Source organism: Excalfactoria chinensis, chromosome 13, assembly GCF_039878825.1.
Source record: "Excalfactoria chinensis isolate bCotChi1 chromosome 13, bCotChi1.hap2, whole genome shotgun sequence".
Lineage (NCBI taxonomy): Eukaryota > Metazoa > Chordata > Aves > Galliformes > Phasianidae > Excalfactoria > Excalfactoria chinensis.
In genome coordinates, this window is record NC_092837.1 from 8,132,760 (window position 1) to 8,151,516 (window position 18,757).

The 18,757-nt window shown below is 37.3% G+C and overlaps 1 protein-coding gene across 13 annotated transcripts in view; it reads right to left on the reverse strand.

The window, feature by feature from the left end:
* Positions 1 to 18,757, reverse strand: part of TENM2 (teneurin transmembrane protein 2) — a 564,904-nt gene that overhangs the window by 401,035 nt on the left and 145,112 nt on the right. For all 13 annotated transcript variants that reach the window (XM_072348384.1, XM_072348382.1, XM_072348381.1 and 10 more), the window contains exon 4: positions 4,796 to 5,071. In XM_072348384.1, the coding sequence (XP_072204485.1) occupies positions 4,796 to 5,071 (276 nt within the window). The remainder of the gene's footprint in view (positions 1 to 4,795; positions 5,072 to 18,757) is intronic.

The following is an 18,757-nucleotide window of genomic DNA, read 5'->3' on the forward strand; positions in this document are numbered from 1 at the left end:
GTACTTTACATGCCTTCCTGGAGAAGCATACCCATGCACAAGCTAAACCATCCAAGAGCTCTATCTTAAGAAGCCTTGCTGATGTATGAAGCACACATTTCCATTTTCAGAGTCTATGACATTTCATTTAAAACCCTTGGGACCATCTGGATGCTTTTGCAGTTGTGAAAAGATCAGAGAATTGTGGTGGCTCTTCTTCTCTTCCTTGCCCTTCCTGTTGCTCCCGAGCTAACTGGGTAGTTTTGGGAAGTAAACGTTCACAACATTCCCAGGGAGCACCAATGAAAGAAACAAACTCTCAACCATGCAACATACAGCAAGCCCACAGCTTCCCTGCTTCTTGCACACGGAGAGAAACCTACCTCAAAATGAAAAGAGGATATTCTCATTTTTCCTAACTCAACCTGACATTTCGTAGATCTGATCCTACTGAAATTCTCACTGTTTCACCAACCTTTTTTTTTTTTTTTTTTTTTTTTTTTTTTTAAATTATTTTTTAAGCAATTCCCCATAGCCCAAAGCAAATATTTTTTGAATGGAAATATTCAGGAAGCAAGATTAAGTCCAACTTATTAAACACAAACAGAATCCTGTTGTCAGGAAGATTAAAACCTTCTACTTTCAGATCAGTTTTACCACACTCAGAGGTTATCTCACAGAAGACAAAATCAAAATCTTCTGAAGAGCAGAATCGCAGTTTCACTACAAGCTTTTCTGCAAATTATGAAGTGTGAAATAGCACGCTGAATAAAAATTAAAATAAGGAAATATTGAGAACAACATGTCAAAATTTAAACAGTGAAAATAAGAAAATAAACTCTTCAGCTGTCATCTGATGGTCTGATGCCCCTGTTCATTACTTTGATGTGGCAGCATTTTTTTCTTTTCTATCATAAATCTAAGCCTGTTGTTCAACAACAACCTGGAAAAAGCCTTGATCACCCTCCTCATAAAAGTAAAGCATCTGTAAAATATGAGCTTAGTTTGAAATAAGATTTGTTTTTGATTTTTTAAGATCTACTTTACATACACGCTGGAGAAATTACAATATGAAATCAACACCAGAAAACTCACAGTAAGAAAAAAAAAAAACCAAAAACGAACAGGAATACATGATTTCCTATTTTTCTCTGTAAGATATAATAAGAAATTTAAAATAAACAGTTTCTCATAATTTATCTGACAATATTCTCTAATTATATATGATTTTTATAAATGATATGTACTTGTGTTTTCTACAATTCAAACCAAAGGATTGAAAGTGCTACGATAATAAAACAAACACCAAAGGGATGTGCTTACTGAACCTGATAATAATTTCTCTGAGAAGCATCCTGCAACACATTCCCACAGCACCTGAATCCTTTACACCTGGTTCTGGAGACCAGTTGCCTCCAACAGCTAGGGAAGGTCTCCAGGAAAGGAACATGAAATAAGGAGAAGGTAAAGTATGGCAGTACCAGATTCAGCAGTGGGAGTCTCCAGGTTCATTCAGATCATGTAGCCCTATTTTGAACCTCACCATGTATAGCTGGGCTATAGACACAGAACTACTTTTTCAGATTTAGAATTATTTCCATTACAAATGTTTCACCTGCAAAGAACTATCAAAATCACAGAGTTCTATAGTGGATTTCAAAACACAGATTACCACAGGTATCACACAGAGAGCAAATCTGTCCCAAGTGCACACTGCACTTATCTTCTCATTACTTGTGATGTTCTGTTTCTTTGCACTCCTATGTTGCAAGTTTTCCATTGTGTTTTGGAATGAACAGTTAAGGGATTTAATAAGGAAATAATAAACATTTAATAAGGAAAAAATAAACATTCAGGAGCCCTCTGGTATATCCTCTACACAACACATCTGTGGGTGCCCTGAAATCTCTCTCTACAAGGTTGGCACATGACATCAGAGGCGAGCTGTATTTCTGACTGTTTACATTTGGATGTATAACAGAAACTTCAATTTACTTAAATCTCACTGCTCAACAGATCATGTTGCATAATAACTCGGTGACAGATTTGCTTTTAAATATTTACATTGCTATGTTTAAAGAAGAGATAACCAGATAGAGACAGCATTAAAAGTTGCAAAATACGTTAAGAATTTAGAGCCTAATCAGACTTACAAAAAATAAACTATAGAAGTGCTCCTTTCCAAACTGCATCTTCTATATTGTTAGGAAGAATGTTAACATACCAAGTAAAAGTGAATTTAAATGAGTTTAAAATATTTGCACTTACCTATAGGCATTTTGAACACATTGATATTTCACAGCCCAAAAAATCCTAATTATGACCAAATTAGACCACACCAAATCTAGCAGTGTGGAAAATGGTCAAAAACTTTGTGAATGGATTTGAATCAGTACAACTTCAAACCATTAGAGCAAGTGTCAGAAATCAAGTCACTGCTGGGCTACTTAGAGGTGTACAAAAAAATTTGCATACATAAACATAATATATGAAGAAAACAAGGAAAGTGAATTAGTTTTTCTTTCTGTTCTTGTTTTTGTTTGTTTTTCTCCCCCAAGTGAAACCATATGCATTACCCCTTTTCGACTTTAACTACTGTTTTGTAACAATAGTAACGTACCAAGGGAAAAAAAACTTCAACAACACTTGAAGTAAGTTCAGTGAAGTCTATGCATCACAAGTGCCCCTAATACTGCTAGGCATAAACGGACAAGATCTTGTACCAAGAAATGTATTATTCTATGCCAGAACCTTGCAAATCTGAAGCAATATCAGAGAGTGAATTTCTCTTGAAATACAGATTCTTGTTACTTCCTCTTCAAGATGAATACCGAGCAAGTTATTGATCTGCTTCTGAAGGACACAGTTTTTATTATGTAGGAAACCACTGCTGGGCACGAGTGTGAGAAATTAATGATGGTTTCGTAAGTGCCCACACTGCGGTGCTGAACCAGTGGGGCAACTGTCAATCTATATGATAATACATCCCCAAACTTCATAAAGTCAGTGATGTGAAAAAACATTGATTTTTGAGCTAACCAGAATTTGTGAGAGAGTAAGACTAAAAAGTTTACAGGAGTCAACACCTCTGTGTATACAGACAGTTGCGTGATCTTTTTTTAAACAACCAAACATAAACACTAATCCTAAGAGCCAAGTAAAAGTGAATTCCACACACTATTTCCATTCTTGCGTGCTCTTTTATCACATCCTCCTTTCTTTTCCTTATTTCTTTTGCTTATTCTTTTCACTGCTAGAAAAATTATCTGTTCAAAATGGATTTAGTGCACCGTATTTCCAGTTACTTGGTAATTATAATTCACTTACTACAGTGACAAAAACAAAATGCAAGCAAACAGATTTCTTTCATCAGTGTCTGCAAAACTACAAAATTAGGTCTCAAGATTGAATTTTCTGAGACAAAAGCTGTCGCAAAGAGCTTCCTTCAGCAACGAAGAAAGGCTGCCAGTCACCTATATGAAGGGAATTCCTGCTAGAGAAATGAACTCCAATTGTTGTTTGAGCTTTTCAAAAGTATACCAAAGTAAATGCAAGTTGTCATATTTTGTGAACAGTACTACTTAAAATAATAATAATAATTAATTATCCAATCAACAACTCTTTTTTTTTTTTTTTTTTAATAATGGTTTTGTTGTGCTAGCAAATACGTATTTCCTCTTTGGTTTTGATGAAGAAATATATTCTGCTATGCCCATAGAGAAAAGACGCTACTTGAAGATTCAATTTAAATCAGGAAAAAATGCATGCTCTTGCAGGAAAAAAATAAAATAAAAATCAATTGCGCTTTTCTGAACTTTTTTTCAATCAATATAGAAAGTGTAATTCAGTTTTACCTTGTTTGCTTTAACAAGGAGTTGATTAATTTTCCAGCGCCTATCACACCCCTGCTTTACTGAGACAGCTGCCACTGAATATAGGGAAGAGCCTCCAATAAACAAGAAAGAAACCCTCATGTGGTAAGTAGCATCACACAGTAAATTAGATTTTCTGATAAGTAACACAGGTAGCTGAGACCTGGTCACGTTACCTGGTATTGGCTGCCTGAGAATTGCTCCAAGGTCAACATTAGGGAGGTTCCTTTTCACCTTTGCAAAATGGCAAATGTCAAAGCTTTTACTTAATATTTTAACTAAGATGAGTTTGCATCTTCATTACCCTGTGGCATGGAGCACAAATGGCAGCAAATCCATTCTTACCATTTTCTTTTCTTTAGAAAGATGTTGGCACAGATGATTTGTCTGATACATTTTTTTGCAAACACATATGAAAAATCAACAATCTGTGCTATATGCATCTGAAAGGACAGCTGGCTTGACAGAGCTTCATCAACGACTGGTGAGGTGCTTTGTCAACAGTGATTCGTGCACTGTCTAAAGTCTCATTTCCATGTAATTAATTACCTACACTCTGACTCAGTATGATGCATATGTTTGCTCTCAACAGCCCCTTAGATCCACCAATAAGCAAGTACAGAAGTACAAAACCCCACAAAATGCAAGAACTCCTGTAAAATCAAATAGCACCATTTTTACAGCTACTAGCACATTGTATGCTATTAGTATTACTTCAAGCTGTGAATAGAAATCACACAACAACCTAGTTTTAAAAATTCTCCTCATTTCTCACCATTAAGTTTAAGTTAAAATGCTCTGAATATAAATTTCTGTGAAGGGCTATTGCCTAAAAAGGAAATCATATGATAAATTCAATATCATATTATGTAATAAGCACGTTATACCTTCCTGATATTGATGTTAATATATAGAATATATTGAAAAAAAAAAAAAAGCCCTACCGTTTTCCTCATCAGACTTGTTTTCATTGTCGGAGTCGGTGAGCGTGAGAGCCGAGTTTTCACGACTTGACAGGCCAGAACTTCGCCTGGATTTGATCCCTCTTCCCCACAGCCTGATCGCATGCTCTGGGGACATCCCTCCCTCCGTGTCTGAGTCAGCATCAGAGCCAGTGCTCAAGGAATAGCCTTGATGGAGTATTCCTATGTCTGAGCAGTAGCCACTTCGATGGGGAGAAGGCTCACAGATTCCCAGTTCCGCAAGGGTGAAGTTTGTTCCTAGAAAAGCAGTTAAAAAAAGTAAATAATTTAAAATCTAGGGGAATCTAACTTTCAAAATAACAGAAAATTTGCATTTTTCTTAACTAAACTTTGCAATTACTTACACAGGGGTATCCAGCAACTCACATACAACACAATGAATATAACTGAAATGGACAAAATACACAAAACCAGGGAAGATTTTAGTTATGTATGATTACTGTTTTGGCTCCAAATAATTTATCACTTATGTTTGCGATTAATGTAAAATTCCTGACAAGTGCTAATGACGAGACTTGCCTTACGTTACATATCTAACCTTGCATTTGTAGAACCAGAGCCTTAGCTTTGAAGCTGAACATTTGATCACTTGGAAAGAAGCAGTTTCTCATACACATGAGCACTTATAAGGAGAGAACCTTTTAATTTCTGTTTTTTGTTTTTGTTTTTTTTTTCTTTACTACTTCATTTATTTATTTTTAATTTAATAGAAACATGAATACTGATTTGGTTAAACAGTTTACAGAGCAGAGAATCCCTTGAAAAAATCCAAATCTACCAGCAATCAAACAGGAAAGCTTGTGACCAGTTTTGCACTTTTCTATCTGGTTAATATCTGTTGTAGATATCAAAACACATGGATTTCAAAATCATTGTAACTGTTTTCTATCTCTGTTCATGAAACTCACTCAATAAGACAATGAGAAAGGACACCAAAATCAAGAGGTCACCAGGTTTAAAGACAAAACTTTCAAGACCAGTATCAAAACACGTGACACTTAGCAGTTAGTAATGATGCGACAAAGCTGCACACAATTTTAAGGCACAAAGTCACCCAGGGTTCTCAGAAAGTATAGGCTTCCTAGTTGATTTCTGCTTATTTGTTTCCTACAGGAATGAACAGAACTGTTAAGAACTGAATGTGGAATTATTCTCCATCTCTATGGCTTTTTAGGCTTTTGAAAAGCAAAGTGATTTCAGCTTCATCACAATGGGCTAAAAATGAAGAATTAAGGCAGACTGGGGTCACTTGCTGCACAGCTGCCAATAATGTAATTCGCAGTGAAACTAAATCTGTTGCCTGTATCTCTACAAAAGTAGTTGCATTTTGTCCAAGAGCAGTTTATATTTTCTTCTCTTCTCCTATATGTTTAACAGAACGATGCTTTATTTTGGAAATTCATGCACCAAAAAACAAAAGAAAACAACACCAAACACAAAATATACAGAACCAGGCTGCAAATCCGTGAACTGCAAGAAACGAGCTCTGCACTTTCTGACCTGCACGTGTGAAGTGCATGCTGACATCAGACACACATCATGAAAAGTGAAGCTTTTATAGCTCTCTTGTCTGCTGCTGGCATAAATGTCCACAAATACACACCAGCTATGAATATATTAGCTTAATTAAGCTGTTTTACATACACAGCGAAACAATTCCATGATATTCTGTAGAATTTAACAGTCATTACAAGCTCTGATTATTTCACTCTGATTAGCATGCTTTATCGACACGAGAAGTCAAACTACAACATCTAATGTGCTAAGTAATTTTCATTGGAATTCTTACTTCATTTGTCTGAGGAAAATGGTAAAGGTACTGAAAGTGGAAAGTAAATACAGCAGCCACAGAACCCATTCATCCATTTGAGATTTGTCAACTGAGAACCTGGCAGCCTCCAGAAGCACAGAGAAACAGCCTTGAAAGCAGACCAGCTTTTAAAAACTTGAGAACTGGACCAGATCAACTCGAGAACATGAATGGAAACAATCCACTGAGCCCCAGGAATAGAGGATCTTCCAGATGGTTTTCACTACTCTAAGTACTTATGGAACTTACATGTATACAAATATTAAGGCATTTTTCACACACATCTATTTTTTATCCAAATATATGTAAATTCACCTATATTTACGTATACTTTCTTATACCTTGTTGCTCTTCATTTTACTCCAAAATCTGAGCAAAAAGCTACAGAAACAGTTAGGCTGTCTAGCCCTTGGCTTCACCTGAATTGGGTCCTCCTACATCTCTCATTGCTCTTAAAGAAAACTGTCTCAAATAACACACGATCTACTTAGATAACATTCTCCCATCTGCTCAGCCACATGACACATTAAGGGACTCATGGCATTAGTAGCGCACTGCTGTAAACTCAGATGATAAATAGGGCTCTAGATGCACCAATATTATTTATCCAGAATTTCAAAGCAAGAAATCCTATTACTTTGGAAATAAAGTACCTCCTCTCACTCAAGAAATGATCTAAGTTCTACCCACTGGTGCTGGCTGAACACTCCATATAGGATCCTGATGACAGAAAGGTCACCAGGAACCATAGAAGCCTTCCTCAGTCCTACAGCCCCTGTGTGCCAAAGTGTTCTCAGACACAGCCTGACCTGGCAGCTCAGGGTCTCCCTTGAAATACATCTTCCTGATGAGTGCCAGAGATCAGGACACCAGGCCAACCCAGACCTCATGGAACCAAACCCAAGGAAGGCAGGCATCGCCTGCTGTTTTGCCATATCCTCACAATTCAACTTGTCCCACCTGTCCCTTGCATAGGAGGACTGAAATGGGGATCAAGACACATTCTTGCACATTCAGAAAAGACTGTTTTCTTTCAGATTTCTGTAGCATCTATGCAGTATTGCTGGGGGCACTAAGTGAAAAGAGATAAATAGCATCTGAACCTTATTAGAGGAAATAAAAGGAATCTTTCCCTTGAAGGAGACATGACACAAAAAGAAAACTCCCAGTGTTTTTGGCTTTTTTATACGTAATGGAGCTAATTAGCCTCCATCATTATTCCCCTCATCCCCACCTGCAGAATCACCAGACCACTTTTGTTAAAGAAAGGCAGTTAACACCATCTGCGCCCTTAAGGTGCATGCAAAAATGGATCAGCAGCATACTGGTTTAGAAATGTAATGTAATGTTATATACTCGATCATCACGCCTATAATCTGGATGCTGTGAGTTATCTCTCAACAGAGCAGATAAGCTTTGTTTTCCTTCTCATTTGCATGTGACTAGTATATCTTTCAAGCTCATTTCCTCCTGCAGTAAGTTACTATCTAAGTTAATTAGTGTACAAATATTCACTAGAAGTGTGATTGATTCCAAGATGTGCAATTCTACTTATCCCTGCAAAGATTTGTAAACATTACCATAAAAGAAAAGGTTATTCTCACCTAACCTCTAGGCAGAGGTCTCACTTGCTTAATTACAATTTACAGGAATCGCCCTTCTGAAGATTAATCTAATCCAGCTGTGATCACTATAAAATGCCCCCAGAGAATGTATCCGAAAGCAGTAATGCAAGATATGGCAATTTTATCTTCAAATTCAACTGGATCAGTTCAGAACTTTGCTAAGTCTAAAATCAAAAGAATAAATATTACTGACATGACATTCTTTACTGCTATAATCACTTTACAAGAAGTTGGGATTATTCTTTTTTTCTTTTATATTCATTTAACACATTCCATCTTTTGTCAATTTTTCTGCTATGCTAATAGCTGTAATGATTTATGCTGGCATGAGTACCACAGTTTAACTCCAATCTGTGGTATACAAAGAGGTCATTCTTTTTAATAAACTGTGCTGTACACTTCTTAATCTTTCTCAGTTCTATACACATTCATTCATTATAATGACAGAGAGAACAGATGATTACACTCTCATTTTTTAATTTGCTTATTGTACATATTTTTAACATTAACCCTTCTACTGATCTTCCTTATCAGATACACAACTGCCAGCTTTTTGATTCTACTTTGTTTTTCTCCTTCAACTTTTTGCGGGTTAAAATATCCTTAAATCAGAAGTACTTTTTCTGTGCAACATGCAGGAATTTTAACCCCAGAACCACAATGAATGGTCCCTGTGGCAAATGCCGTATTTGCACGAACCACGCCTGGAAAATTCTCCAGTTAACATTTTTTTAAAAAAACTTCTAAAATTCAACAGAAGCAGCACAATTTTCTTAAAAGCAAAACCATTTCTGGTGGCATTAGTCCCTCTTCCACAGCAAACAGAAATCTGCACACACATTACATCACACAGCTCCTATTTGAAATATATTTTCTAGCTTCTCTCCTCAATGGCAGCTAAATCCTTTAATTGTCTTTTTCATAATCCTCTTTCTGCCATGCTTCTTTCTGGCTCGGAGATTCCCAGGCTTAATAGCAGGATACAGACGGTTCTCTTTTCAACAACAGCTCAGTTGACAGTTACTAATGCTGTAGCTACATCTAGAGTTAAATAAAACGTTAAGGTTTATAAAACCAGGCACCTAATGAGATTTTGCTCTAGATCACAATATTTAATAATCTCCACTGTGTTTTCAGTAAAAATTTACTTTTATTTGGTGATGACGGAGTTACTCTCCTGTCTTTTATCCTCATTCATTCCTTATGCACCACATAGGGAATACGTTATTAATTACTTCACACACATTTTCTGCAGGTGTGCTGAGTGTAGCCTCTGAGAACATCTCAAATGCTTCATAATTTACCGTCACCTCCTTGTGATATGAGATTTCTCATTGCCCTGTAATAGCTTTTAAACAACAGAGAGGAAGACTTGGAGCAACCTCTTCCCAGAGCGCACACGTATTGTGGCAGAACACATCATACAGAAAGCATCTACAGTGCAGCCCAGGTTAAAATGTGGTTCTTCAGGGTAATATCTGACATTCCTAGGTAGGCTTTAACTCACAGTAAACTTGCCAACTTTTCCAAACACTCAGGAACGTTAAAGAGTAGCTTCTTTTACCACAAAGAGATGAGTTGTTCCTACAGATCTGCCATTCTGAAGGAGACAGGACGAATGTAAGAAATCAAATAAGGATCTGTGCTTTATGTCCTAAAGGCACTGAGGGCAGCTGTGGGGACAGCACTGTGCAGAGTGGAGCACAGCAGTTCTTTGGTGCTGAGCATCCACTGCACAGTCAAACCCTGTAACACTTTGATGAGTGCAACAGATACAGCAAGGATGTGCAGACAGACAACAGTAACAGCTTTTCCAGCTTGGGAACCTCTGATCCTAAGGCTGGAGATGCTTTCATTTCACCAACAAAACAGCCATGTGGAGTTTGCACTGCAGACTAAACAGTGGATTTTCTTCTCAGAAGTGCTCAGATACTATTCATCAAAACCCATCTCTCTTAAGTTGGTAGAGCTCACAAAAAACTTCAGCCTAAGTAGTTTAATCTATCCAAGTTATGCAATGTTATTAGAATAAATGGTACATAAGCTCAGCAATACACAACAAATTAACATGCATATAAGTTCTACCCTTCTCAGTGCAACATCAGTCTCTTCCATGAATCTGCTCATCTCTAATGAAACTTATCATCTATCATTTTGTAGGCAACAACTGTTCTGTGATCAAAATGAAATTAAAACCCACAGGGCTGTGTGTGTTAAACACGCACAATACCTGTATTTGCATAAATATCTTCCATTGCAGTGACTGCTTCCCAGGCAACCTCTAGCAGAATGGGAAAAAATCTGCTCTTTTTAGGGCTACTTCATGTATAGAAAGATCATGAGTATGACCAGAAATCTGACCCACTCTAGAAAACATGAAAAATGTTCAATATTTAAACCACAACAATATACCTTTTTTTACTTTGTGAACAAGACTTGAAATGCTTCTCAGATCTAATACTAGACATTTGTACATTCTGAAATTAGTTGTGCCACATTACTCATGTCAAAATACATCCACAAACGCACAAAGTTAACATCTGGGCTATTTTACTGCAGAAACTGACTTCCACATCTTAAAAGGAAAGACTGAAAACAGCCCACAAGAATGATGACTGGAGGAAAATTGGCACCAAAGTTGTTCTTTTCATCTGTGACACGAGGACAACAAAACTGCACTATCAAACTGTTATTAACAACACTAAAAATGATACAGCTTGCCTCTGCAATAGTAAGTAGCGCATTTGTTGGGATAAAAACAGCACCCACTCACAGCTCTGTACTGTGACACACCTGAGTATGAACACAGCTATAAGTTATGAAAAGTCAGGTTCTACTACTTTGTCCTATACAAGCAGCAGAGGAACACAACATGAAGCTTCATGACAAGTAAGGATGTTCTTAGAGCTTCCAATAAAACTCTCTAATCTCATCAGCTCTAGTCCAAACACCACCAAAATAACACTGGTTTTGGAAAGGAGATGCTTTGTTTTGTTTGTTTTTTGATGGAATTTAATGAAAAGTCAGAGTGTATTTTCTATTCCTAGGTATCACACAAGAAGACAATGATTTTCAAAAGCTGCTATCAAATCAAACAACATCCCCTTCAACACATGGTAGTATCTTCTGTTACACAGGTAAAGTACATTCTGATTAAGGAATGTGAGCTATGACTGTGAAAAATACCAACTTCAAAGAGGAGTTAAAAATCTGTATAAAGAGAACAGTGTTATCCCAATGGAGAGCAGCTAGCATTCAGTATCTGTGCTGGCTATCCATACTTGTGATGCACAGTTAGGCTCATATGGCACAAACAAGTCAACAAATTAGACCACAGTACCCATAGAATGAAAAATCGCATTTTCCACCTCCAAAGATGGTATCAGGCATTTGCATTCTAGCACAGCTCACAGATGCCTGTCCTTTGTAGTGAAAGCAATTGTGTTATGTCATAAAATAACAGCGAGTTCTCTTTGGTCTCCGGAAAAGAATAAAATACCACCTTCTTTTTATATAAATACCATTTATATTATACATTATATAACCACATAGATATGAGTACTGCTGGTTAAATTCACTATGCAGAAATGTTCATCGATACATGAATGCAAGTTAAATTATTATGAAGGACCTCTAAGAAACTCTGCAGGAAACTACCAGCAGATAAATTAACAGGTGATAATTTGCTGAGTTCGTGCTAAGCTGAGCCTTATATTTATACTGTTAATTTGAGATTTAAAAAGCAGCAAAAAATAAACCACTGTTCCTGACTTGATAAATAAACCGTGCTCTCAAGAAACAGCAGAAGTCACAGGTAATAAGCTTTCATGCCTTCATAACTGTTTAATTGGAAGCTCTGGAAAAACCTGAATCAGCCGTTATCACAGACAAGACCTTAATTGTTTTCTTTTATACCTTGCTTCACAGGTTAGGAATACAGATACTCTACAGTCTGTGAAGGTCTCCAGGCACATATATAGATTTCTTAGCTCTAGCAGCTGTCAGCTGTTTAGTCATAAGGAGCTTCTTCACTGTAAACATCATGTCACCTAGAAATAATGGCTAAATAAATTGTATCCTATACAGTAGAACAAAAGAAGTTTTAACTATTATTTGACTCAGAACTTTGGTGTTTACACTCTGAATTGTGCTGCTCCTAACGGGTTTCAGGAATGCCAGAGACGCCAGCCTTTAAGTCCACATTTCTCACCTTACCAGAAGGAAAATCAGAACATCAGAATGAATGACTACGAGCACTGAAAAAAAAATAAATTCGTCTACAATGGAAAGAAGAGCTTATTAATAATAATTTAAAAAAAAAAAAAAAAAAAAAAAAAAAAAAAAAACAAAAAAAACCTTTTAAACCTTTTAAATACAATGCAATTAAAATTATTTGAACACTATAATATTGACAAAAACCCCATATATTATGAACAAGTATGAAGGAAAACAGATTAAGTGCTTTGAGACAGTATACCTACTGTGAAACAAACATTACTGCTTTCTTTCATTCACCACTTGCATTCATTTTATGAAGAGATCTGGAAATGTCTTTATTTATTTGATTGAATTATAAATAGCTTTCAGCTTTTCATTTTTAATCCTCGCAAAAATAATTAGTTATTTTCACACCCAGTCAGTTGTGGTATTATAAATGGAACAGTTGGCACCAGTTCTGATTATTATTGGTCCTGAACTTTGCTACAGATGAAATACACACCCTTAATATAGGATTTCTTCTATCTCCCAATGACTATAATTTATAGACTGAATGTACAGTTGTGAATGCAGAAGCTGAGCACATCCTGGCCTTTCTGGCACATACAAAAGTTTCACTGGCAACAGTCAGTAGTCACCTCCAGCAGCATGGCAGGCAACACAGCAGATTCACCAGTTGCACTGCTGGAATTTGCTGTCCTTACCAAGCCTTCTACATAACTATGCAAGGAAGAAATAAGACCTCCTTCCATGCACCTCTTTTCTTTTCCTACACTGGTATTTTCCACACACACAAAACACACTTCTTACTCTGCCCTACCCATTGTGTTCTGAGTGCAGTGTCACCACTGGGGCCTGCTGTACATAGCGGCTGTGCTGGCAGCCACATGCTGATCACAGAACCCTCCTCTTACCAGGGAAACAGCTCCAACACAGCTCCACTTGGTTACTGCAGCTGGCATCTCTATTCTCTTCATCTACACTTCCACCTGTCCCAGAGTTTAAGAATTTTAGATACCATTTTGTTGTGGTTTTTTTGTTTGTTTGTGTTTTGTTTTTTTGTTTTTTTTTAATTTGCATTTAGATCATCTCTTCTCTTTATTGCTGAAGAAAACTGAGGATTTGTGCTGTGCCAATAAACAGCTCAGAGCTTATGCCTTTTTTTCCCCCTAAGTTTCTTCTGTTTGAAGCAATGCTTCTGTTTTTACTCCACTCCATTCCTCAACAGGGCTGCTCCAGGCCCTTCAGCTGTCCTATCCACTCTATCAGTCTTAAATTTGAAGGACTACTGGTTTGGACTCCACCTCAGGTAACGACAAAATGCAGACTGAAAAATGCAGAACAGTGAAAGTTGAGCTCCAGTTATCCCTTCAGTATTGAGCTCAGCTGGTAGACTCTGTGACCTATCAAAGAGGCAATATCAACATCACCCAACTGCAAGTATAACTTGGTCGAATCCCTTATGTCTGGGAAACAAAATCTCAGCAGAGGACATTTTTTTGTCTCACTGAAATACTGACTCCTCATGATGACTGCTTTAGAATCACCTGTACTTCATCACTTCACCACTTACCAAAGCTAACTATAAAGGAGATGTAACAGCCTTCCACTCACGGCATCTTGAACCCTTCTTTACTCCACGAACTGCCTTACAGAAAGAAGATACTGCAGAGAAAAGCTGAAAGAATGCATGTACATTTTTATACAATACGTATAGGTCACCCTGAAAGTAATGCCTCCTATTTATTTCCATGGAAACTACAACAGGAATGGAGAGCACACTAAAACCATTTGATAGAGCAAATTCTCAGCTCCAAACCGCTATTTTTCAACAGCCATTAGCTATGTACTTTTGCTGGCAATCAACAAGAGCCTGCATTCCGTGCTTACAAAAATCTACACCAGCACAGACGACCCACTGTTACCCACTGCTGATAGGCAGCACCCACCACCTCACTGTGCTCACAGCCACTGCTGCATCTCCATCAACCTTCAGCAAGTGGAACTTTAAAGCTGTTCATCAGGGCTCTGACCATTCACAACAACTTACAGTTTAGTGAAAACAGTGAAATGCCCGCACTGTCTGACTCGGCCACCTCTGACTGCACTGGCAGCAAAGCAAAGGCCAAAGCAGCTCAGCAGAACCCTCCTTGATGTGTTTCAAGTATGCACAGTATCACACAAAGCACTCTATTCTTCCCCACCACAGCAGTCCTGTCACCTCACCACAGCTCCTGCCAGTAATCACCTTTATCATCTCACATTATTAAGTTTCTGATACATTCCCTTTTAGTAACAACTTACGCTAATCTCTCTCTGCTTTTGGCAGAGTTAATAAACAGACACCATTCTTGCTTCTTCTCTTACACTGGAACAGAGTTTCCTATTTGGAACTGAAAGGTCACCAGAGGAGAGGCATTTGTCACAGGCTGCTGCCTAATTAGTGCAAGAGCCCAAACACCCTGATACAGCACACACCAAACAACAGTAATTGCATCTGAGGTAGATAAAACAAGATGCTGCATTCAATATTCCTTCTCTGTTTTTTATTTTTATTCTTCCAAAGCACTGGGATCGATAAGTGTTTGACAAACACATAAAATCACTGTTATTTTAACAGTACACAAAAGACACTGTTACTGCACTGCTTTTCTGGCTGCCATGCTTACCCTGTTGCTTCTTCCAGAAGCTACATAACCAGGTCTGTCAATACTCAGCTATTCTACCCAAGAACTAGTATTAATAAAAAACATTCTACTGCCAAGCCCTTGCCACTGCTACCGTATGGCTTTTCCTGAGCCTAAAACCAAAGCCATAGTGAGGCCTTAACGAGAGCAGAGAACACACTTCAGTATTTACCACAAGCCAGACCAAAAGGAGAGTTATTGTGCAGGTTGTGCTGACTATTTTTAACACACACGTCATCATACTTCGTAAGTGCCTTTCCTTGCTCCGTAAGTGCCTTGCAGATCAGGTGAAATGATAAATTCACATCTCACTGATAAAGGTCAAGTACGCCCAGGTATCATTTGATGCCTTTTATTTACTTATTTATTTTGATTTCTTACTTGGTAGACTCAAAATTATGGAATTCTTTGAGTTTAATGGAGATTAGATTGGTTTGTACATTAATCCTACATTAGGAATAATCAGGACCACCTTAAACCTACCAGTCATTTGCAAAGAAGGATTTGGGCTAGATCGTGTTTCCTTTTTAACTCGACAGGCGATACAGGCAGCTTTCAATCCTTCTTGTGCAAAGGAGTACAGAATAGGCACAAGTAGCACTGAAGAATAGTGATGGATGTTTCACTTCTATGCTACCAATGGGTTACTTTCAGGAGAGAGAGAGAGAGAGAGAGAGAGAGAGAGAGAGAGAGAGAGAGAGAGAGCTCATTCTGCTCCCCATTTTTAATTTTTATTTTATTTTTTTTTTTAATGTGAATAGTGACAGAAATACTATGGTTGCAAAAAAACCCACACAAACAACAAAACAGTTGCGCATCTCCTGCCTATGGCCTTTCAGTCGCTGACTTGTCTGAAATAAATTGTTTTCTTAATTACTGGTGTGATAGAGTGTATCAGCTTAGCTGGCCAGTTGTTTCAGATGGCTTAAGCTACCGTGACTGGCCCTGGATACATCACCAATTTATCCTTCTCTCTCAGAATGACGAACCTCTGATTCAGCTAAGCATATTAAAACTTGCCAGTACATCTATTTAAATTTCAGATTTGTGGTTCTCAAAGGCATCTTGTTGCTCTGTTTCCCTCTTTGTCACCTCTGTAACTGGAAAAATATTCTTGATTTAAATTCTACAACTTTCCTTTGCCATAGAAATCAAACACAGAAAAGATTTTTTTCAATGGACAGACAAAGCACATGGATTTGTAACCAAGAAGCAAAGCAGAAATTCTACCTTACAGTGGGAAAGCTAAAACAAGAATCCCCAACCAAAGTCAATGAACAACTCAAACGTTCACAGGAGATTTCTGATCTGTAAAGTCAAAAGATAATAGATAGATACAATACTACAATAGATATATAATACAGCTAGATAATTAAATTTAAAATAAATAATTATATAATTAAATTAGATAATTAGTTAGATAATTAATTAGATAATTAAATTTAAAATAAATAAATATAATACAGCTAGATAATGAGAAGTATACAATACCTAACAACTGTCTTACAATAATTTTGGGGATAACATTAAAAAAAAACAAAAAACAACAACAACAGAAGACCTAAAAATCAATTATTTTAAGTCTAGAAATACATTGGGAAAATATAATTTGAAAAAGTTTTTAAGTGAAGCTACTTTTAAAATAAAACATAAGATAACATGCATGGATATCACGCATATCATCAGTCTCCTCACCCAAGTCAATCTTAGGTACACATACAGCGCACTGAACATATCAATCAGAATTCTCCCATGTGGTTTTGCAGTTTATGTTAAAATGAGAAAAAAATGTTCTTTCTGTTTTTCATTTTACCTAACACTGTCATTTTTTATTTTATCTTTGACCTATTTAAAAATTATTTTCCTCTTCGGAGTTCCACTGCAGGCACAGCACATAGCAAACAGGTAGTAACATTGAAAATGGATTTCTATTGCAGGCTAACATCACCACTACTCTTCTATCACTTCTTTTTTCAGCAAATTGTCCTGTTTGGTTTTTTTTTTTTTTGTTTTTTTTTTTTGTTTTTTTTTTTTTTGAGAGGGGAAAGGACACTATGGAAGTCTGCCTTCAAAATTAACAGTGAGGCTCTTGTGCTCACTGTATACTCCAGCCTTAAGAGCAGATGTGGCACTGTTGGGTTTTGGTATTAAAGGTCGTCTAGCTTCTTTTTGGGCAAAGAACTATTTATCTACTTAACACAGAACATAGCCAACTTTTGTATGTTTCATATATTACATTTATTTCAAAATGCTTGGCATTATTAATCCTTTTTATATTGTTAATATAAAGATTCTGCTTCAAAACCTCAAAAACCGAGAAAGTTTATTTTTTTTTCTCTCTTTTTTGCATTGCATGCACTGCACTGATGAACCAGCCTCAGCAAGCATTTAACAGATTAGACACTTGAACATGGTTTGAGGCAATGCTCTCTCATGTTTCTGCGTATTGCCTGATAAACACTTCAAAGTAAACCGCTCATAAATATGAAATGAAAAGCCGAGAAGTCGTTATGCACAGCTTTGAGATACAAATCTCTTTATTCCCCTCTGAAGTGGAATTTGATTGACATAATGAGTCATAGATCCTGTCCAGGGACACACTGCCTTATCCCCTTTTCCTCGGGAGATGGGAGTCTTTAAAGAAATCCACTTCAGAACTTTCTGATTGACGGCTACAAAAAAGTTGAATACCACACAAATTTACTGTTTTGTATTAATACCTACTTTAACAGCTATGACATATGTCAAAGATTGATTCCAAATCCACCAATGAGATCTAACATCTAAAACTTTCCAAGGAGGCCAAGGCTGAGATGTACCGTTGCACCATTCCCCCACCCCCATCCACTGCACAACACAGTGCATGAGGAAGGGAGTGAACTTGAGCACAGCCCCTGCACAGCTTGGCCACACAACAGAGCACCTTGTCTCGGGATGGGGCAGGAGTACAGGGATGCTGCCACCTTGAGAGGCCAGCAAGACAAAGACCCTCCTTAGAAGGAGTAGTGACCACAAACAGACCACACACAGCCATCCCCTGCACTTCACTTACTGTGCTATGGAGACATTCAGGTGGGAAGGAACAGTTAATACCTTCTAGCTTGAAAAACCTACAAAATACTCATTTAGGCATTGGTGTTAATAAATGATACCCATTTGAAAACGAGAAAAAATGCAGCAGGTGTTATTGTCTGCCACTACTATTCCCCAAAAAGCCTCACGTTGAGCTACCCAGTGAAACTGCTCATCAGTAGTGCTATAAACAAAATTACAGTGTAATAAATTGCTATGCTACAGTGCTACATTCACAACCTGCATTTGTAGTATTTGTGGAGGTTTTTCAAAGGACTCCAATAAATTTCAGTCTAAACAGAGATGCAACTGCTGGCGCTTTATTTGCTAGCCAAACTGTAAGCATTAAATTAGACGTTTTTACTGGTTTTTGTCAGTTGCTGCTGTATGCAATAACCATACATAAAGTGCATAAATTCCACCACACTCCACTGCTTGATGGTAGTGCTATTAATAACCATAGAATATCCCCATTTTGAAGGGACCCACAGGGATCACTGAGTCCAATTCC